The sequence below is a fragment of the Macrobrachium nipponense genome, chromosome 46, assembly GCF_015104395.2.
Source record: "Macrobrachium nipponense isolate FS-2020 chromosome 46, ASM1510439v2, whole genome shotgun sequence".
Classification (NCBI taxonomy): domain Eukaryota; kingdom Metazoa; phylum Arthropoda; class Malacostraca; order Decapoda; family Palaemonidae; genus Macrobrachium; species Macrobrachium nipponense.
In genome coordinates this window covers 35,628,978-35,652,447 of record NC_061106.1, presented here as the reverse complement: position 1 = coordinate 35,652,447, position 23,470 = coordinate 35,628,978, and the positions used below count along the sequence as shown (strand labels likewise).

The following is a 23,470-nucleotide window of genomic DNA, read 5'->3' as shown; positions in this document are numbered from 1 at the left end:
CTTGTTTGAACAGTGACTGCGAGAAGACCGGGGGAAACTTGAACTAGTGAGTTGATTTGTTATGCTTCCTTTTCTTCTGCGGATTTTATAAAAACGATAAAAAAATCATTCGAGAGAAACTGAACGTTCATCATGCAATTAGACCAGATACTGAGCGCCGCAGTAGCGGCTGTCAATGAGGTCCAGCAGTTACCGTCTCCTGATGTGCCCCAGTATTCGCCCACTTCCCCTTCTTCGTCGTGCGCCGCCCACGAACAGCAACAAGCCCAGACGTTACCGCTCAAATATGAAACGGCAGAACCAGAAGAATCTTCGACTGACCTTCACTATCTCAACCAACAAGCGCAAGCAGAGCAACAGGGCGCCGAAAGCAAGACTGCCAAGTTTCCAAACGCCAGTGCCCATCAGAGCGACGTGCCCTGCGCGAAAAACGCCTTTCACGTCTACAACGAAGCCTTGCATGAAGTCCAGGACAACGACGGATTCGGGGACATATCGTTTTTCGCTCTCGACGATGATAATCTCGTCATCACTTCGCAGCAGGCCCTTGAGATGTTCGAAACCAAACCGGACGAATATCACAAGCAAGGCGCTTATTCCTACGAGGCCTTGGGTAACAAGGACACCCCACCAGAAATCAACACTCCTCCCATTGACATGACTACAGATGCGACTGCTAACGATAAGATGCCCGAGCAGAAAGTCTCCCGACAGGGGGAAGGTCGAATTCCCAGTGAGATATCAAACGAAGAGGGCATGACTGGTGAGGAGGTCGATGTCAGCAACGCAGACCTGGGAGAATGGCCAGTGTTCCTGGAAGACGAGATACCCGTCACCAACGGTTTGCAAGTGACCGAAGTGACGGAAGAAGTGCCAGTGATATCATCCGAAGTGGAGGTCCTCACCTCCTTGGACGAACCCCAGTACACCTCACTGACACCAGCAGTGACCGACCCGCCACAGAATGACCTCGGTTCCTTGTCAGAACAAGTTCTTCAGTCGCTGCCCGGTTCGACTCTCGACGCCACAGTTGACGAAAACGGCAGATTCGTGGTGCAAGTCGTGGGGCCTGGAATGAACATGACGGTTCAAAATAACTACATCAGCAGGGAGAAAGAGACGCCGGCCGATTCAGCGTTTGAGCAACACATAAAACCGTCAAACCTCGTTGACATGACGAATCCTCATCGTGACTCTCCCTCGGGCATGGGCCCCTACGCGACGTTTGACGAGCACGTACCCATGAGCACCTCTGTCAACGATATATCTGTCACGCCCACCTCGTCAGACATGATGGAAAGATCTAGAGGTCACTCGAAGAGCCACTCGAGCGTACTGACAGCTCTCAGAGACTCTATTTATAGATCAAGGGCCAAAAAGCGCACCTTCGATGACCACATCTCTTACGGCGATCACTCGCCAGCGAAGAGACGCCCAGCAGACATTCTGAAAGATCTACACATCGAGTTTGAGAGGCAGGAGAGAGGGTTCTCGCTCCAAGAGGGCTACCATCACCAGACCCCAAAAATGGAAAGCCACGCGGGCCAGAATCCTACAGAGCGTGCCAGAGGGTCATCTCTGATGAAGTCCCCAAAACCCGACGCGAGATCGCCCAACGAAATTCTGGTCCTCCGCCCAGAGGAACTGCAGTCGGCTATGGCGAAGAAAAGGCACCGGAGCAGCGACACCTCTCCCCCCCTCGTGATCATGCGGCCGGACGAGTTGAAAGCTGAAGGCGACGACGAAGCGAACGACCCTCTACAGGTCCAGCTGGTCTACCTCGTTTACCCCATGGACGGATCAGGTGCAAGTAACTCAGGTAATAATAGCCACATACACACGCTCTCTCTCTCTCTCTCTCTCTCTCTCATCTATGACATTCAGATTGTTAAATACCTTAGCTATATGTAGGAGCTAAATTTTTTTCTCTCTCTCGTAAAAGATATTTGAATTATGAAGTATTTTTCTCTCTCTCTCTGCGTATGTTTATCAGGGTTCGTCTTACGAAATACTTTCCTAGGTAACAGTAATTCCGCCCCTCCCCGCACCCACCCTTTTGCACGAGCAATCCACCTTAGAATAGCCGGCCGGTTTATTCTAATAATCTACTATTGTTATTATCAAAAGCCAAATATCTATTGAGAATGCGATTGGAGTAAAGAAAAAATGCTGTAAACATTTTTAGCAAAGAGCCTTTGAAGAGGAAGGCTGAGTACCCCAGTCGATTTTCAAACCCAGATAAAGAAGAGAGCAACAAGAACGCGAATTTCATCTCAAGATACTTTTTCTTATGGCGCTCCTACTTCTGAACAGTCTTAATTAAAGTTGACACATAAAACATGTTTTCATACAGTACCTTATCTGCCGCCGTGTCATGTGACCCTGTGCATGTCTCCGCATGACACACTAGAGAGAGAGAGAGAGAGAGAGAGAGAGAGAGTTGGGGCGGGGGCTGGTTGGGGAGGGGGTAACACACCATGTTAATGCGTCAGCAAACTCGGTGAAGAAAGCTCCTATATAATTCCTAGATCATGGGTAGAATGCACTTTACGTACAGAGCCTTAACCGGAAAATCTCCTGGTTCAATCATACTCGTTACCTTCCATGAGAAAAAAAATTGACCAAAAACAAATAAAGTTACATAATGTGATCCCAAACACCTCACGGCACTGGGGAAGCCAGATAGTACGTAGTTGCCAATGCGGTTGAAAGTTCTGTATATCCGAGATGTCACGAAAAATAAACGAAACATACGGGTTTTCTTAAAGGGTAATGTAATTTATTTTTATTTATCGCCGTTCATGTTCGAATTAGAGCTTAGTACTTAATCATCATTTACCTTACTCATAATAAGTCGTTGGCAACTCCGCCTCCCTCTCCCGCCATCCCCCGTGCAGAATGTAAATAAGGAAAAACGGACAAAAATTAATTTACTCGAATAAGAACACTTTTATTGGTAAACGAACACGCACAAATAAAGAAAAGACCATTACTGACATTACTGGTTAGGTACTAGAAACCCAGAGCTCACGATAACCTCACAGATAGCGATTGTAATCGAATCAACGGGGAGGTTTATCAGTGGCGGGGAAGGGGAGAGGGGGAAACGGGGACTTCGGCCAGTGCGAGAGAATGTTCCCGGAGCCAATCGGCTCATTCGGATTCATCGGAGTCACTCGCGTAAATGTGCGGCCTGTAGCTTCAATGAAGACGTCGTAGACTGGAGCAGCATTAGTCTTATCCTTTTAATGTTCGGTGCTTGAAAAGCTGGACATACTTTACTGTAATATGCGTTTGATGTGTACGACAAAGGAGAGTTAGATCTACGTGCTCGGCGAAATTCTGTGGGATTTAAAAGTAAGTAGCACCTCGTCAGTGACGTGACGTTTGAATGAGATGGAATGGAGGGTTTCGGACAGCGAAATTTCAATTGCTTCGCAATGATTAACTCGTAGACCTAGGACAACAGGAAGTGCACAAATTTTAAGTATAGATGACCAGAGCAAACCAGTGTTAGCGTTATCAGTGGTCAATGGGACAACAGTTGTCGCCAAGAAAGCAGGTAGTACCAGTGGAGCGAGACGTGACGCCAGACTGTATCTTGGTTTGTCTTATTCATAAACGAGTAAATATGGGTATAGTGAAGCCATTTAAACCAAATTATGCGTTATTTCAGGCAGCAATCATTGCATATCTATTCAGGAGTATTGCCCTGCACAGAATTCATCCCCAAATATTTAACATCTGCATTCGTCCATGTTTTCATATAGGATTGTTAAGCTATTCTCGTTTCTGTTGAAATACCGTGACTAAGCTTATTTTGATAAAAAAAAAAAAATCGTGTTATTAAGCGCTGACGCATACGGAGTTTGCATGTTCTGATGTGCCAAGGAGGTTTTAGAATGGTTTGTCCTTCAATATGTCCGCCCCTGGCAACAGCCGTTTTCTTCAAGATAGGTCTACGTGTAGGTGCCTTTGGTTGGTCTGGCGCTGGCCTCGATTCGGAGAGCTGTTCAGAAAACGCAGCGACGTTATCATTCAAAATAAAACTAAATTGCTATTATTATTTAATCAAATGCGGAAGATAAAAAAAACAGAGCGACCCATTGACTTCAGATCACCGTAACTAACATTTGAATTTTCTGACATTATTTGAAAAAATAAAAACAATACCTTTTAGTTATCTTCTCTAGGTTTCATCACGTAACACCTGTTGCTGAAAAGGAATCGTTTTCATCTGATGGCTGCATATCGTAATCTCAGGTGATCCCAGCATCAAGAACTGATCGACTGGTTTGATTTGCTTGAATGATTTGACCAAAACAGGTGAAAAGGATTCAGACCGAAATGACTGGTCAGGAAAGATCCTCGGGAACACTACTGATGACTTCTTTTTAAATTGTGGCAAATGATTCTATACGTTTTATTTCTTCCTTTTATTATAAATATTCATTTATATATTGCCATCTGAAATCGCAAGACAATGTCTGACTTGATAAATATATATATATATATATATATATATATATATATATATATATATATATATATATATATATATATATATATATACGTATATATTATATTTACATACATATACATAAATACATGCATATATAAAGTCAGACATTGTCTTAAGATTTCGGATGGCAACATATAAATGAATATTTATAATGAAAGGAAAAAATAAAATATAGAATCATTTTACACAATTTAAAAAGAAGTCATCAGTAGTGTTCCCGATGGTCTTTTTTGACCAGTCATTTAAGTCTTCATCGTTTTCACCGGTTTTGGTCGAATCAGTCAAGCAAATCAAACCAGTCGATCAGTTCTTGATGCTGGGATCACCTGAGATTACGATATGCAGCCATAAGGTGAAAACGATTCCTTCTCAGTAACAGGGGTACGTGAGGATACTAAGAAAAGATAACTAGAAAAGGTATGTTTGTTTATTATATTCCCCAAGAATAATATAAGAAAATTTAAATGCTACAGTTACGGTGCAAATTCGTGGATGAACCCCAGTGCATTAAACTTTCACTTTAATTGGCTGCCTCATAGACCACTGCGCCACTCTTGTCTTCCATTCCATACTTCCTGGACATCAAGGCCCCTTCCTTTCAAATACCCTTCACACCATCTATCCACTCCCATTTCCTCCTTCCCCCGCTCCACTTCTCAGCAACCCATATTTTCTCAACCAATTATCGTCCGTTAAATGGACGATAACAGGTAGGGCTTTATTGCACAAGACCCAAAACCTCTTGATATATTGTGATGAACTAGCCCTTCACCTATAGTTAGTTTTTTTTTTTTTTTTTTTTTTTTTTTTTTTTTTTTTTTAACCACTTTTACCTATCTCCATATTGTCAGCCTTTTATATTTCGGCCACTTCATCCGCAATCCACCGCCTCCATTTATTTTAGCTAACCGTGTATGATTTAAAAATTTGTCACATAAAAACTTTCAGTTTTCTTCAGAAGATTTAAAAAGAAATCCACAAAATTACTGTGTAACGTGTTTACTTATAAGTATTTACATCTTAATTTACTCAACGCAAGAGTACTTTCAAAAAAGGGCCACAGATAGGGCCTGAAAGTACTCGAGTGTTGAGTAAAATAAAATGTGAATACTTATACGTAAACACGTTGCACACAGTAATTTTGTGGGTTTCTTTTTCAAAATTTGTCACATTTTAAACTATCGAATCCGTACGCTCAATTATCTAAGGTTTAGGTTAACTCCAGACTTGATCCACGAAATTAGCCAGTAGTGGGGTGGGTAGTGCCGTCAGTACACCCTCATGCGGTGCACTATAAGCATTACTCAACCCTTATACCCCGGACTTATAATTTGTAGCCTAACTGATATACGTATATATAATAATGATGCTACGCCCAATTCTTCATGTTTGGGTTTCTTCTCAATTTCAGACATGTAGAACTACTCTAAAGTACGCAAAGTTATATATCAATAGAAAGCTAATGCTTTGAATATTCTGATGCAATTAAAAAAAAATCCTAAATACTCAGGATCTGGAAAGAGAAACTGACAAAACTGGGGTAGATTTGTTCAATATTTTTCGTGCATTTTTTTCCATCCATTTTGACCATAAATTGTCATAGCAGTTGTTTTTAAGTAGTGCTATGAGTATTAAATTATAAAGTACATAATATCCAATATCCTTTCATTTGATGCCTAGTGTTTTACTCTTATTTATATGTGTTCATCAATGATGAACACACATATAAATTGGAGCAAAACACTTGGCATGATTAATGGGTGTCATCTGAGGGGGTGGGGGGATATCGTCCACTTTATATTCCGGGGTTGGGGGATGGCCAACATATCAATTGTCGCCCAACCACTTTTTCCCTCCAAGTTTTACATAACAGATGTTGGAAATGCGGCTACTTATAAAATGAAGTATACGTATACTCATCACAAACAAGTATAAAATTTAAAAATAATAAAGAAATAGATTATGTAATTTTTCTGTAGGTTCGTGGTCGGATTAAGGATTAATTATTCATCTAAATTTTGACTGACGCATCTAATCCTTTGATTTTCATATTAGAAACTATTCTTTTACAAATATGTTTTAAGGTTAAAACTAGCAAAATGGTAGACCTGAAAATGGATAGAATGGCTCAATTTGGATGCTACGCTATCGCTAGGTTATAGGCCATAAGCCTTTCCACTAGTACTGTCAAAAGTACTACATTCTCACTCTTGTCATTCACTTATTTACTACCTCTTTTACTATCATCCCTAACCTTAGATACTAAAACCCACATTGGAGTAAAAGGATTTAATTGTTATAGGACACTATTATTTTACTCTCAATGGAGTCCTAAGAATCCTATAATAATATTGAACCATAGATTAATGCGTTTATTTAATCCGTATTACTTATACTGTAAATGTTTGCAATATTAAATACTGATCATCCATTACTTTGAAAATGAAGACCATAGTCTAGTATGCGATGCGTAGCCTACCTATTGGATCTAGGCCTACTCATGCATGTAGTGTGTTAGCCTACCGAAATTTTCAAGTTAAATTACCCCTAGCCTAACATATATTAGCTATTCCCCAAAACAGTATTTAATTACAATAAACATTCTTTTACAACTACATAAGATGGTACGAAATCAGCAATGTTTACGTAGACAACCTACTCTCACATGATGACGACCAGATGTCAAGAAACGTTCATTCTATGATGATCTTGAGACGTGGAAAACAATTATGAACTTGCTTTATAGAACTTTTCCGGTCAGCGTTATACTTTGGACTAGATTTGCATCTGAATGGCGTGAAATGCGAACATTACAGAATTAAAGAATTAACACGGACGAATATTACCTAGGTACCACACAATGGCTAACACAAACATTTTGGCAAGAGATCGTCTTTGTAAACAAACACTATCGAATGAAATCCAGTCGTTCATTGCTTTGCCAAAAATATTTACCTTCATAGTGTGATGCACAAAACATTCCTGAATCGCTAAACAACTTGATTTTAGCGTCCAAATCCGAGATATTGCGTGAAATATGATGCTATCGAGTTTCAATCTCACAGCAACTAAATCTACCGCCTTAAGCACCTGCACTCTAGACCAAAACAAACACCGGTTCTCTGATTGGTTGTAAGTTCATGACACATCAAGGCCACCACAGTTGTCTAGTGGGGACGTGAGGGCGGAAAGCTTCAATCAAACACTTTGGCTTGAATGTAGTTCAAGAACCATGAATGTGGCCCTCGCGAAGTATAAAGGGTTTAAGGTTCTTTTCAGCATTCTTTCGACCCCTAGCTGCAACCCCTTTCATTCTTTTTACTGTATATCCGTTCATTTTTGCTCGCTAACCACCTTATCCCAATAATGGTTTCACAGCGCAACTGCGGGGTTTTCCTCCTGTTTCACACCTTTCAGACATTTCTACCGTCAATTTCTCTTTCATCGCTGAATGACCTCGTAGGTCCTTCCAGTTCTTGGCCTTTGGCCGAAATTTTCTAAATTAAAAACATTGTCAAGTACTCTGTCTGACTGCAGTGTTCGATTTTTTCTTCTACCTTGATCTGTTTGGACAACTTGTTCATAGTCTGCCATGTAAACCCGTTTTCTGTTAAGCTCAGTCTTCTCGAGTTTATAATTATTTGTCCAGTTTTGTTATCATTCGCAGATGATCATCAGCCTCGTTCTCGTTAGAATATGAGAAAAAAGAAAAGTGGTAAAATAATTAACTAAATGCAGAAATATGTTTGGCGTAGCACCAGTCTGTTACGTACGTATAAGGTAACAGTTATGGCGTTCCTTAGTTTACCGATTGGATATTCTTTAGTCCCCAGATACACCCTATAAACTGTTAGCTTCCTACACGAAAAGAGCCCTAGGCCTAGGTTAACATCTTCTTCCACGGAATGCGCTCTAGGCTTAGCTTTATCTACCTACAGAACTTTCACGAATCGAATTATTAGTTCAGATCTTGTTCCATCATATTATCTCAATATAGACAGATATCTGCCAGACTCTTTGGTGTCTTTCACCTTTCCTGAGGCCCCGAATAAGCTCGTTCGAATTAACTAGATGAACATAGACACACACACACACACACACACACACCACACACACACACACACACATATATATATATAATATATATATATATATATATATATATATTATATATATATATATATAACTGAATCACGAAAGTTAGGAACGTGATATAATCCCATAAATAAAGATAAATTGCCACGAAGGAAAAAATAAACAAAGGTCTGCAAGATCTTTCGACTTTAAAAGTCCTTTACTGAGCAGTCTTGCAGACCTCCTTCGTTTATTTTTCCTTCGTGGCATTTATCTTTATATATATATTATATATATATATATATATATATAATATATATATTATATATATATTATATATAAAACATTCAGGAGTCCCAGGAGGACAGCAGTCTAAGAAGCATGCTTTATTTATATGACGAAACGTTTCATGTTGCTTCAACACATCATCAGTCTGCAATAATTAAAATTTTACTTGATACATTTAAAAGTTTAAAGTACAATTATTACCAATAAAAAATATCAGCTAAAAATAATTCAAAACTTTAAAATAAAAACAAAACATGAGTGAGAAAGGCTACCTATTCAAGGTAAGGAAAAGAGCCAAGTGACGACAACAGTTCATATTATATATATATATATATAATTAATTATATATTATATAATAATATATATAATATTATATATATATATATAATTAATATATATATAATATATTGTATTTACTTGTAGGAGTGGTTCCAGGCGTTACCGTTTATGAGCCTATTTTTTATCCAGTGACAATCCTTCATGGAAACTTATTTTTTGGCAAACATTTTCTTTCAACAAATTATCTGGAAACTATTTCAAGCCTGAAAACAATAAATGGAACTGGAATTCCAATTAATTAATAAAAATTTTACGATTTTTTTTTTTTTGCTCTAATCGTTTTAATCAAAGGTAAGTTACCATCGATCTAATAATATTTTTTTTCTTTTCTTTACAGGAGGCCAGAGGAATAGAATGCCCTCAGAGATGATTTTATAGTAATCAAGGATTTCTAAGGGTGAGTCTCTCTCTCTCTCTCTCTCAATCGGAGAATATTCGAATTCGTGTCTCCTTAGTAACCCAAAGGGAAACAAATTAAACTGTCAGTACGTTTAGTCAACCATGGTCCTTGCTTAATACGTATGTTTTTCTGAAATGGTATCCAATTTCTCTATTGAATAACTTACTGTAGGCATTTAGAAAAGTAAGATTTTTGGAACACACACACACCACACACACACACACACACACACATACATATATATATATATATATATATATATATATAAATATACACAGATCATCACATATATATATATATATATAGATACCATTTATTTTATATATATATTAAATATATACAATATAACATATATTTTATATAATGATATATACATATACATACATATATATATATATATAATACAATATACATACATATTATATATAATTATATTATATATATATAATATATATATAAATAACGAATCCCCCAGGAACAAAATGATAGTCAGAAATCCAAAACGCTTTCGTCTTTACTCAGACATTGTCAAGGAGTTAATGAAGTACAATTGGAGAGAAAGGTCTCAGGTACAAAACAAGATCAAGAATACCAGATGGTTAATTGTCAAAAGGGTAAAAATTAAAAGAAATAATCCAGGATTATCGGATATCACACAGTCACAAACCTAACCGAATTTACAAAGTACCATTACAGTCCAAAACATGTAAAAACTGAATATATTAATTTTGTTGCTTATATTTATCTACAACTTTTTTCATAATGAAAGCATCAAGTTTAGATAAACCAAGACTTAAATTTAGAACATTTCTATATTTGACTTGATGAAACAAGATTCAATGATATTCCCTTTAACTGTGTCATTACATGGGATTAAAGGCTCTTGCTTGACTCCAGTTAATAGGAATGGTCCCCCCCCCCCCCCCCTAATAAATCTCTCATAGTACGAATAATGCATTCGATATTTGCCCAGTTCTCACAGAATATTGATGTTGTTTGAGACGTTGTGAAAGAGATTTACCGGTCTGTCCGTAATAGACTTTATCACACTTTTTGCAAGGAATTTTACATATGCAGCCTGGAAGATCTTTAGGAGAATTTTTTATTATTAAACTCTTGACATTAATATTACTGAAAACAAAATTTATGTTAAAAAGCTTTAAAATTCTAGGAATATCTAAAAACCTTTCATCATAGGGTAATTTTTAGAATGTTATGCTTACTAAATTCAAGTTTGTCGTTAGTTGAATAAAATGTTTTTCTAGCTCTTTTCCATGCCACATTTATAAAAGTCCTTGGTAATTTAAGTGCATCTACAGTGATTTTTTAAGCATATATATATATATATATATATATATATATATATATATATATATATGTGTGTGTGTGTGTGTGTGTGTGTGTGTGTGTGTATAAAACTGTGCTTAGTTTAGGGAAGTATTCTAAACGCCCTCTGTTCATTTCCCTTCTTCAGGATATGCCAAACGTGGCCCTTCAGCCTCCTACAGCAAGTGCTAAGAAAGTGCCATGGCTACACGACGAAGACATCATTGCTCCTCATCCCACGAATCCGACTAGGAATGACATAGACAGTACGTAACGATGTTGCTTCGAGTTTTGAAATGATTTCTGTCAGTAAAAGCAAAATCATCGTCCTTTGATAGCCTATATTCGTGCTTCAGAATCCAGGCAATGGAATCTTTGCAAGCTGCTTGCCTATCTGCAACCGGTTTCATCCCACTTGCTGTACCCCCTTTCGTATTATCTTTTCTTCCATCTGATTTTCCACCTGCTCTAAGAATTAATTCATTGTGCAACTGCGATGTTTTCCTGCTGCTACACCTTTCAAACCTTCTCTGACAATCTCCCTTCCAGCGCTGAATGACTTCATGGGTCCCACTTCTTGGCCAAAATTCAGTAATCTTCTTCTTCCCAGCTTTAACCCATTTTTATATGGGGTCGCCGTTATGAATGAGTCGTCTCCATCGATTTCTGTCCTGTGGATCGTTCTCTTCAATACCTTTCCATAACAAATCTTCCCCTACACAATCACGCCATCTCTTTCTTGGCCTTCCCTTCTTCCTTCCACTCCGCACTTCCATTTCCATTGTATGTCTTCCAACATGATGTTCTTCTCTCCGTAACAAGTGATCATACCATCGAGGCCTTCCTTCCTGTATTTTCTTTGATATTCCAACTAAATTCAATAATCGATATCTATTTTACTTGTTTCACTTACCTTGAGAAGCGTAGGGTTTTGTCGCCATTGATCCCAGACCTGACGCCTTTGCTTCCGCTCTTCCAGATGACCTAGGCTATAAGGACAAGCTCATCGAAGAGTGGAACCACCAAGACGTCATCTACTACATGTTCGATTCCGCCAAGGAACTGAACTTCGCGGGACAGCACCTCAATTTCTACGAGCTCAACGCCGTCACCGGGAAGGATCTCTGCCTGATGACCCGGGATGACTTCAAGAGATTCGCGCCGAAGGCAGCGGACCACCTGTTCCAGAACTTCAGAGCCAGGCTACTGCAAGAGAAGAGACAGCAGCAGCAGCAAGCTGCAGCGCATGGTGAGTTTCATGACGCCTTTGGTGCGTTCGCCGTCATGGCGCCATAGTGAATGGTTTAGGTTTCTGTGCTTCCCCTCTACGCTTTCAGCTTCCTTATTAGATGGGTTAGGTTTCTGTCTCCTCCTGCACGCTTTCTGCTTCCTTTTTGAATGAGTAAGGTTTCCTCCTACGATTTATGCTTCCTTATGTTTTCTGGGATACCAATAAGTACTCTATTTCAGCGCAAAAAAGTAAAAAATTTGATTTTAAAAAAATCTACATATTGCGCCAGCTCCACACGATAGGGCGAGTTTTCCTTTATTCTTCCAAAATGAGGTTTGATAACGAGAATGTAATTGTTTCACGAAGGTCTTTGCATACAAAACAGGATCAGATGCTGAAGAATTCTATAAATTCTTGATGTGAGTTATTTATATAGAATGACTCTTTCAAGGTCACTTTTGCTCTAAAGGCTATGAACTGCTTATCGCAATTTCTTTTTATGCTGTTTTAAGACTATTCTTATCAAAAGTTGCATTCATTGAGATAACGTTAGTGCGTGTCATCCCACCAATTTAATGTTTACTTATTCATTTCAGCAACATCCTCACACCAAGACATCAACAAAAACAGAATAGTCCCGGAAGCAACGTCGCCCTTCGACTTCATCAACCAGTCGAAGAGTTTCTTTAATCCTACGAACCACAACAACTTGTCTCATCATCACCACCCAACAGTCCGGCCACAGCAACCGCCCGTGATATTCAGGGACTCGCCGGTAGGGTGCGACGCCTCCGCCCGCTACGAAATCCGCTATGAAACTGTCGACGGCAGAGCGATCGGTCTAGATGACGGTAACAAGCGACTTATTCTGGGCAGTCTCCCCTCGGCGTCGAGGAAGAGCTTCGATCTCCTGCACGCCCCCTCACCTGCTCCGCCTTTTGACGTGGATGATAATATATCAGATCCAGGTGAGTTCCAAACAAGGTTCTCCTCATGAGGTTACAAGGATTAGTTTCATATCGTATCAATCTTTCAGTCTGAGAACGTTCTATGTTTACTTGCGATTTCACTCAAACTTTACAATTCCTTGTCTATTCTTTAGACCTAGGTCTCAACTGTTCGAAGTTATTTACAATTTCAACGTTTATCGCTATGGAATAACCAGTTTTGTTTTTTATTATAAAAATCTATTGCAAATATTAGTTTGAAGTACATTCCATCGTATTTTGTCGTAAAAACGAAAATAAAATGATTGAAACTGATTTATGGAACGTGATTTCCAGACCAAAGCAGCAACGAAGAAGAAGTCGTTAAACCCGAGCCACCCAAGAAGAGGGGACCTGGGAGACCGAGGAAACCAGGTAAGGACAGACTTGAATTAATTAATTAATTAATTAATAATAATAATAAGTAAAGATTTACAATATCTCAAAATACTGAGGTGATTTTAACAGCTTCGGAGAATCAGGAATTGTGTACTGTGTAGAGAACTTTTATGAGCAGTAAAAAATAACTCTTAGGCTGTGTTACAGTACTTGTAAAAGTGTACTTCCTCTTACTTCTTCCTGATGAACACCATATTCTTTGGACACTTAAATTTCCAGTCAATGACCCCTCTGACGGGGTTCTTTCATATGAATAGGGTCCATCTTTTTAATGATAATGATAATGGAAAACAAATCCAGTTATGTATATGTTCACATATCTGAAGATAAATCTGTACAGAAAGCTTTCGGGAAATTGTTCGATTTTCCTTTTCAGTCTCAATTACATATACTACATAACTGTGGATTTGTTTCTCCATTTCAAGATTCATCCTACTATGGTATTTAATAATAATAATATAATAATAATAATAATAATAATAATAATAATAATAATAATAATAATAACAACAAAATCAAGAAGAAAGTATCACTCATTGATGTCGCAATACCATGGGACACCAAAGTTGAAGAGAAAGAAAGGGAAAAAATAGATAAGTATCAAGACCTGAAAATAAAAATAAGGATATGGGATATGCCAGTGGAAATTGTACCCATAATCATAGGAACACTAGGCACGATCCCAAGATCCCTGAAAAGGAATCTAGAAAAACTAGAGGCTGAAGTAACTCCAGGGCTCATGCAGAAGAGTGTGATCCTAGAAACGGCGCACATAGTAAGAAAAGTGATGGACTCCTAAGGAGGCAAGATGCAACCCGGAACCCCACACTATAAATACCACCCAGTCGAATTGGACGACTGTGATAGACCAATACATATATTGTTGGTAGCCCAGAGCCTCTCGAAGAGAGGGCTAAATTTCGCGTTGTGATTTATTTTCTTTATTATTGTTCCTGTTATTTCCGCACAGAAAACGAGCTCAAGAAGAAGAGAAAGAAGACTGGTCGCTTGTGGGAATTCATCAGGAATTTGTTGCTGGACCCGGAGACCTGTCCGTCTCTGGTGCGATGGGACGACCCAGAGCAAGGAGTGTTCAGATTTGTCCAGGCGGACAAAGTGGCCCAGAGATGGGGTCAGCGCAAGCAGAACCGGGACATGAACTACGAAAAATTGAGCAGAGCGATGCGGTGAGTGAAGCGAAAAGAATTTGAGGTTTCAGACTTGGTAAATAACCTGGACACAATACTTTCTCAGTTAGTCTGCAGCATACAAAACTATGATGGGATTTGACCCGATTTCATATTTTGCAAATATTTTCTTAATCAGAAAGTAAATTAATCCTTTGTTAGGCTAAGTTTAATGACTTTTTTTCATGCGGAAATGAGAGAAATTTTTGCGTCGTTTAAATACTGCTGCTATACGTACCTCTATGTATTGTGAAATTTGACAACCTTTAAACAATTCATGATCATTCGTGAAAATGGTGACGGATGTATTATCACACTCCTTTCTCTTTTAAATTTCAGGTACTATTACAAGGGAGGCGTTTTCGAGCCAGTCATAGGAAGACGTCTTGTGTACAAGTTCGGCAAGAACGCCAAGGGCTGGCAGCCATCGAATCCCAACTTCACCAACCAGGGACCCTTACCTTCCTCTCAGTCGTCGTCTCATTAACGAGTTGGTCTGTGTTCGACGGTGTGTCAAGACAATCATTCCTGGGATGTTTGCCTACGCTATTGTACAGTGTTTTCGCGTTGATTGTATAAAAAAAATACTCTTTCAAAATGGTCACAATGTATCGCATTGTTCTTGTACGATTTTGCTCATCTCTCAAACCCGTGAAACCAAAGAATACGGTAGATATTAGGCATGTATCAAATCTCTCTTTGATACCAGACTCACAAAGAAGGCTGTAGTTTGAAAAAGTGCTCGAGATTCAAGACGATGAAGACATCTCAGGAGGCTCTGACTTTGAGGATAAATTCTTCAAATTTCGAAACGAAAATGAAAAGCTAATTGAATCTACTGCACCAGACATCTGGAAGCATATTGGTTGGCGATTTTGACGGAAACGATGAAACAATGAGGGGCGTGTTTTGCTTTCTTTGAGACTAGTCATATTCTTTTTTATTTGTCAAATGACATTAGGCTTACTCGAACTTGTATTAGGTGCCATAGTTTGTTGACTTTTTTCAAATGTATATGAGCCGTCAAGTGCAATATGTGTAAATATGTGTAGCTGGTTAAAGTTACGAAAATGTATAATGTATTTGGGGGTACTCACTTGTTGATGAATTCAAGGGCCTTGTTGGCTAAAAGTTCTCTTCTGGCAAGGTGGATTCATTTCGAATGGAGTCTGATAAAACAAAGGTGTAAAGATTCAGTATTACAAATTAAAGTGCTAAAGGTGTGTAAAAGTGTATCGACCTCCTTTCCTGAGCTCCGTACAAAGTGGTTTACTCGTGTGGTTGTAGATTTTTTTTTTTTTTTTTTTGCAGCCAAGTAAAAAAAATTTGGTGCTAAAGATTTCGAAACGCTCAATTGTTGAGGCATTAATCGCTTTTGAAATTTTATGTATGTAAATAGCTGTACTATATTGCATATGAGTATTATATGTAAGAAACCTGTCTATAAGTTATTTCGTAATAAACTAAAATAAATCTGATTTTTAAAGTTTTATTTGTATAACAAAATACGATATTCTTATTTTACTCAAGAACCACAAATCACTCGACACTTACAATTGCCTGTATGCTTTCACATAAAACATGGAAATAGTCAATGTGATCACTGCATTTAGTGACTGGCAATTATATATATTTTTAGGTATTGGGCAAGTCTTGTAGTCCCAGACGTAATGGACAATTTAAGAAGGAGAATGTGGAAAATAGAGCACTTCTGACTTACCTTAGATAATTGTAAAAGGAAGGGTCAAGGTCGCCAGGAATACTCAGCTGATTAATTTACATTATACTTATTTACAAGATAATGTTGAATGGCCTGAGGTAAAGGCACGGCATAGAGCCACGTGGGCAGAGTGCTGTATAATGTCTGGATCGCTCCTGTCTTTCACAATATGGAAAAACTGGCCAAAATCAACATCTAATTCAATGCTGGTTTCCAAAATTGATATTATCTAGCGGCAAGGAAGCTCTTGCGTGCGAGGAGACATGACACGTGACTCAGCAAATCTGGAAAAATGTGTTCCCAGATTAACTCAACATAAAATAAATCACTTTTGTCTAACACACACTGGGGAAGGAACTCTATGCTTAAATGAGATATTCAATGAAGAATTTGTTTGCCTGGGACGATCACAAAAGGTGGCATGCGGCCACAAGGCAGGAAAGCAACAAAGGGGTGTTCATTTGAGAATTAGGAGTTCGAATTGGAAAATGTGGAAGAGTTTATTTGACTCAGAGGAAAAGAACTGGCAATATGACTGTAACTCAAGACGTACAAAACATTTGTAAAATACCTGTATACGCAGCTACAGCTTAAAGGCCTGTTACACACTTTTACTTTCCACAAACAGCACATTATTTTACTAAGAATTATAAGAGTGACCAATACAAATATGAGTTTACAAATGTGAGTTACAGTACGTTAATGAAACAGTCTCACGAAAGACCAAGCACGAGAGAGAGAGAGAGAGATACTATCCCTCACGCCAGCGGTTAGGTCTCGGAATCGAATGCATCGTTCTCTATCTCCATATGCGTATCGGCATATGGGCAGTTAGCAAGACGAAAACATATTACGTCATCTCTATAGGGACGTCGAGTATGGGGCCTCTTTTGCTATGTTCGCATATTTCTATGAACAAGGGCCCCCTGTTTAGTTACAGGCCAGATTGGAACTATGAAAAAATTAGCTTAGGTAAGGTATTCTCAAGATGTGAAAAACAACCCTCTTCTGTTACTCTTTCTCTCTGTCTTACGTACGTTTTTCCTCTCTCCGCCTTACGTATGTTTAACATGTTTTTTTTTTTTTTTTAAATGTGGGAATCTGAACACAAAAACATACATTTCATAACATGATACAAAGGTTCTGAGGTGAATTAAACATATTACCAAAATTATAATTGCATTACAAAACTTACATTATAAAATTCCTCCCCCTAGAAGATTAGTTATTCCGGGGTTGTATCCAACGATTCACAATGGGATGAATAATCGGCAACTACATTGTTCTTACCAGATATGTGTTCAACCTTTATATTATACTGTTGCAAGCACAAAGACCACCTGGTCAGTGTTTGATTATGGTTTTTCATCCTCTGTATAAATGACAGGGGATTGTGATCAGACAACACTAAAACTTCTTTATTCCTAGGTCTGTTCACATACACTTCAAACTTTTTCAATGCTGTGATTAAGGCTAGTGTTTCCTTTTCAATAGTTGCATAGTTTTTCTGATGCTTTTTCATTTTCGAAGACAGGAAACAGGGTGATAGAAGGGTTATTTTCATTATCTTGAAGTAGAACAGCTCCAATTCCACAATCAGAGGCATCAACTTGTATCACAAATTTCTTATTCAAGTCTGGAGCTTGAAGCACTGGTCTTGAAGTTAAAATGGCTTTTACCTTCTCAAAGGATTCTTGACATTCTGGAGTCCAAACAAACTTAGCTTTTAGGACCTAGTTTTAAGTTCCTGTCAAGGGAGCCACTATGGCTGAGAAATTTGGACAGAAATGACGATAGAATCCAGCCATGCCCAAAAATCTTTGTAGCTGCTTCCTGGTATGTAGGGGGGGGGGCGGGGGGGGGGGGGATTTAGGGGGGGGGGTATAGCCTTACAGATACCTTCTACATTAGCATTCACAGGAGTGAGAAGGCCTTTCCCAACTTCAAACCCAAGGTACTAAACAGTCACCTTCCCAAACTCACTCTTCTCTAGGTTGACTGTTAGTCCAGCCTCTTGTATTTTCTTAAAACTTTCTTCAGGATCTGCAGATGTTCTTCCCATGTTGTAGAGTAAATGACAATGTCATCAAGGTATACACCTACTCCTTCTATAGATCCTAGCAGTTGATCCATCACTCGTTGAAATGTGGCTGGTACATTCATCAGACCAAATGGCAATACAGTATACTGATACAATCCAAAAGGAGTAATAAAAGCTGACAGCAACTTTGCATTTTCATCTAAGGGTATCTGATAATATCCTTTCAATAAGTCTATCTTGGAAACAAACTTGGCTTGCCCAATATTATCAAGTTACTGATCAATAAGAGGCAAGGGATAATTGTCAGCCATACTAATGGAATTCAGTTTCCTATAATCAGTACACATCCTAAAGGAGCCATCAGGTTTCTTCACTAACACACATGGAGAACTGAAGTGACTTGAACTGAGTTCTGCTAAACCCTGTTGCAGCAAATACTGAACTTCTTTCTTCAGAACATCTCGATGATAAGGTGAACATCCCATGGTTTCTTGATAAGCATTCCTAATTTCAAACAACATTAATGGTAAACCAACATCCCATTCTCTTCCTGGCTCAGAACAATACTTTGTCAGCATACTTTTCAATGTCTGGTGGAACCTTTCCAAGGTACCTTGAGTTTCTGGATGATAAGCAGTTGATAACTGTTGTTTTACCCCTAATAAGTTCATCACATCCTGGAATAACTTGGAAGTAAAGTTTGTTCCTCTATCACTTTGTACAATTTCTGGTATACCAAACTTTGAGAAAAACTCCACTAGTTTCTCAGCAACTATCTTGGTAGATATGTTTCTAACAGGGATCGCCTCAAGATATCTGGTAACAGGACACATTAATGTCAACAGATATTCATTTCCTTTCTTCGTCTTTGGAAGTGGTCCAACCATATCTATAATCACCTTGTTAAAGGGTTCTCCTCTAACTTCTATAGGTTGTAGGGGGGCTTTCTTGATGGTTTCATTAGGTTTTCCAGCTATCTGGCAGGTATGACACTCTCGACAGAACCTGCTAACATCTTTATGAATTCCAGGCCAGAAAAAATATCTCATGATCTTCTCCACAATCTTCCTGATTCCCATATGTCCAGATTCATGAGCTACTGCTACCACTTGCTTTCTCAATGGACATGGAATCAAAATCTGATGATATTCGCCCCATTCAGCATTTCCGGGTATATCTGAAGGTCTATACTTCCTCATCAGCAAATCTTCCTTCAGATAATAACAGGTAAGAGTTTGTTGCATCTCTTCCTGATCAACAACTCTGAAGAACAATTCAGCTAATGATGCATCCTTCTTCTGCAAGTCCATTAGCTTTTCTCTTTTTATCTGTCCAACTTCAAGGGTTGAACTATCAATATCTGCTACCTCAGCTACTGTAGTTTCACTACTATCTTCAAGAACACTTTGACTTCTCGGAGTCTCTTCAGGAACAACAGATTCTTCATTTTCTTGGGAAATCCTTTCTCGGTCAGCTCCACGGGAGGCATCACTCCCCTGGAACAATTGTTCTAAGTTCAAAGATCCTTCACTTGATCCATCTTGGGCGTGCAAATCCTCAGTTTCTTCACCAACAGTCGTAATTCTTCTCATACTTCTGATAGTTACACAACTAGGGAACAGGTGGGGGTTATTCTTCTCCAACTCTACCGTAGGACTAATCCTCAATGGTTTGTCCGTCACTACACGACAAGGAACAAATGGAGCACCACCAACTTCACTACCCAACAGAACATGTACACCTTCCACAGCCAGTGAGTCCTTTACAGCAAAATCAACACTCCCTGTCACCAATTCACAGGACAGGTGTAAGCGGCATATAGGAGATACTTCCTCTCCTCCTATACAATTCTTACAATAAAATGCAAAAAAAAAAAATATATATATATATATGGTCACTCTTCTAACCAAATATATTCCTAACACCACCAGTATAAGCTAGAGTAATAATGTGATTTGTTTTCCTCCCTGGTCTCTGGGGATCAATGATACTTGGTACATAAAGTGCCAAATATCCCGGGTCTCTGGGCACCATTAATACTTGCCAAATAGCCCGGGTCTCTGGGCACCATTAATATTTGTGACGAAGTAGCCAAAGAACTGTGTCTGGACACCATTAATATTTGTTAACCCAAATTGCCAAGTATCTGGTTATTTCACTTACCATTTGTACTTGTTAGCACAAGAGACCCTTTTATTCCTGGGTCTGGGACACCCTTTGTACTTAGGGCACAGTTTGTTCAAGTACCTGGTTATTACTTACCTCACTACAGCCAGACACCTGACCCTTCATCACACAAGAAAACAATCAGTCTTAAGTTCATTAAAATGGATGTGAGGTAATCTTAATTAAAGGGCATCACTCCTTCAATTTCAAATCTAAGCATTTCCCTGATTCTGATTCATTTGAGGGAAACGGCACAATTACCACTCTATATTTCTACCTAAACAAAATAAAATATAATACTGGTGGGGAACCAAAAAAATAAAATGCTCATATAAATTTTAAATATAAAAATTTATTTCTAAATTCAAAATTTATAAGTGAAATTCACAATCTCAGGGAAATTGTTATTACTTGAAAATAAAAGTTTAATTAATTCTTGGATTAATTATTAAGCAAAATTAAATCAAAATTTATCAAGAAAATTAATTAAATTAAATCATAAAGCAATAATAAAATTTAAAATTAAATACAAATTAATTTGCAAGTGTTAAATTCAAACAATTACACAATAGAATATCATTCAAACTGATTAAACAAAATAAAGATAATGCAAAAAAAAAACATGATGCATAATATAAAAACAATTAAAGCATTGACAGTGCAAACATTAAGCATATTAAAGTGGACATGTCAAAAGAACAAAGCAAAAGAAATATGTATTGAAAATTATAATTTCATCCAATGGTGAAATATAACCTCGAAGTGCACTTCAAAACATTTGTAAAATACCTGTATATGCAGCTGCAGCTTAAAGGCCTGTTACACACTTTTACTTTCGTGGGCGCCTTCACAAAACTAATAGAAATAATACTATGTTCAGATTCCACAAACAGCACATATTTTACTAAGAATTATAAGAGTGACCAATACAAATGTGAGTTACAGTACGTTAATGAAACAGTCTCGCGAAAGAGCGAGAGAGAGAGAGAGAGAGAGAGAGAGAGAGAGAGAGAGAGAGAGAGAGAAGAGAGATACTATCCCTCACGCCAGTGGTTAGGTCTCGGCATATGAGCAGTTAGCAAGACGAAAACATATTACGTCATCTCTATAGGGACATCGAGTATGGGGCCTCTTTTGCTATGTTCGCATATTTCTATGAACAAGGGCCCCCTGTTTAGTTACAGGCCAGATTGGAACTATATGAAAAAATGAGATTAGGTAAGGTATTCTCAAGATGTGAAAAAACAAACCCTCTTCTGTTACTCTTCTCTCTATCTTACGTACGTTTTTCCTCTCTCCGCCTTACATATGTTTAAAAATGAAAAGTTATACTACTTGACATTTTTTTTTTTAAATGTGGGAATCTGAACACAAAAACATACATTTCATAACATGATACACAGGTTCTGAGGTGAATTAATCATATTACAAAAATTATAATTGTATTACAAAACTTACATTATAAGAATATATATATATATATGTTATATATATATATATATATATATATATATATATATATATATATATATATATATATATAATTACACATTGTTGTTACGAAGTGCCAAGTATCTGGTTACTACACTTACCATTCATTTATTGTTACCTCACAAAAGCCAGACACCTGAACCCTCATCACAAGTATTAAACGACTGAATACTCTAAAGGCAACAGTGCTCCCTTAACAACTTACCAGAATTGTAGAAAATCAGGCTAAGTTCATCAAAACAGGTGTGAGGTAATCTTGTAAGTAATTAAATTCATCAAAGGGCATCACTCCATCAACAACTTTCAAAGTCTAAGTATTTCCCTGATTTTAGAAGTAAGTTCCCTGATTCTAAGTCACTTCAAGTAAATTGAAGGAAAGCCGATCAATTACCACTCTGTTTCTACTTAACATCAGTATAATCACATGCAAATATACTGGTTAGAAATGAAATACTTATAAAAATTTTAAATACAAAAATTTATTATTAAACTCAAAATTTATAAGTGAAATTCACAATATCAGGGAAAATTACTGTTACTTGAAAACAAAGTAAAGTTTAATTAATTCTTGAATCAATTAAGTAAAATTAAATCAAAATTAATTTATCACAAAATTCAAGAAAATTAATTCAATCAAAATTCAAAAGTGTTAGTCAATAATTGAAAATTTGAAATTAATTCACAAGTGCTAAACAATAATAAAACTTGAAAAGAATTCTAAGTAAATGCAAATTAATTCACAAGTGTTAAATTTAATTAAATGTGCAATGATTAAGCAATGAAAATAACTAAGTCAATTAAATTGTGAATGCAAACGAAAATACAGAAAAATGTGGACAGTATCAAAATAAAAAGGCACACTTCAACAAGAAAATGAAAAAATGCACAAAATGAAACAAACACAAAACACAAAAATTTGCAATGTGTAAAAGTGTAAATCTTTTCACTCAAAACATTGTAAGAATCAGTTTTTACCAAACCTTCGTAACCATCTGTTATTAGTTACTAGTTAACCACTGTTCCTATCCATTATTAGTTGTTATCTAACCACTGTTCCTATCAGTTATTAGTTGCAACTAATAAAAATATAACACACTTTACCTTTTTGGTATACCAACTTCTTTCTTTGCTGCAGTCTTGTTTCACTTTACCAAAAAAACCAGGCACCGTTACGAAACAATGTTTGTTCAGATTCCACAAAAACACTAAATAATACTAAATAAACTCTAAGAAATATCAAATATGAAATTCTCAAGTTACGAGTAACCAATTATGTTACGTTAATATAATCTCAAGGATG

At 37.6% G+C, this 23,470-nt stretch overlaps 1 protein-coding gene across 1 annotated transcript; it reads left to right on the top strand.

The window, feature by feature from the left end:
* Positions 1-16: 16 nt before the first annotated feature.
* On the top strand, positions 17-16,230 carry LOC135214900 (uncharacterized). The gene is given in 9 exon segments (XM_064249353.1): positions 17-1,819; positions 9,561-9,595; positions 9,597-9,620; positions 11,098-11,215; positions 11,929-12,198; positions 12,777-13,148; positions 13,464-13,541; positions 14,536-14,752; positions 15,092-16,230. Coding segments are annotated over 9 exon segments (2,949 nt in total). The 5' UTR covers positions 17-132; the 3' UTR covers positions 15,240-16,230.
* Positions 16,231-23,470: the final 7,240 nt, after the last annotated feature.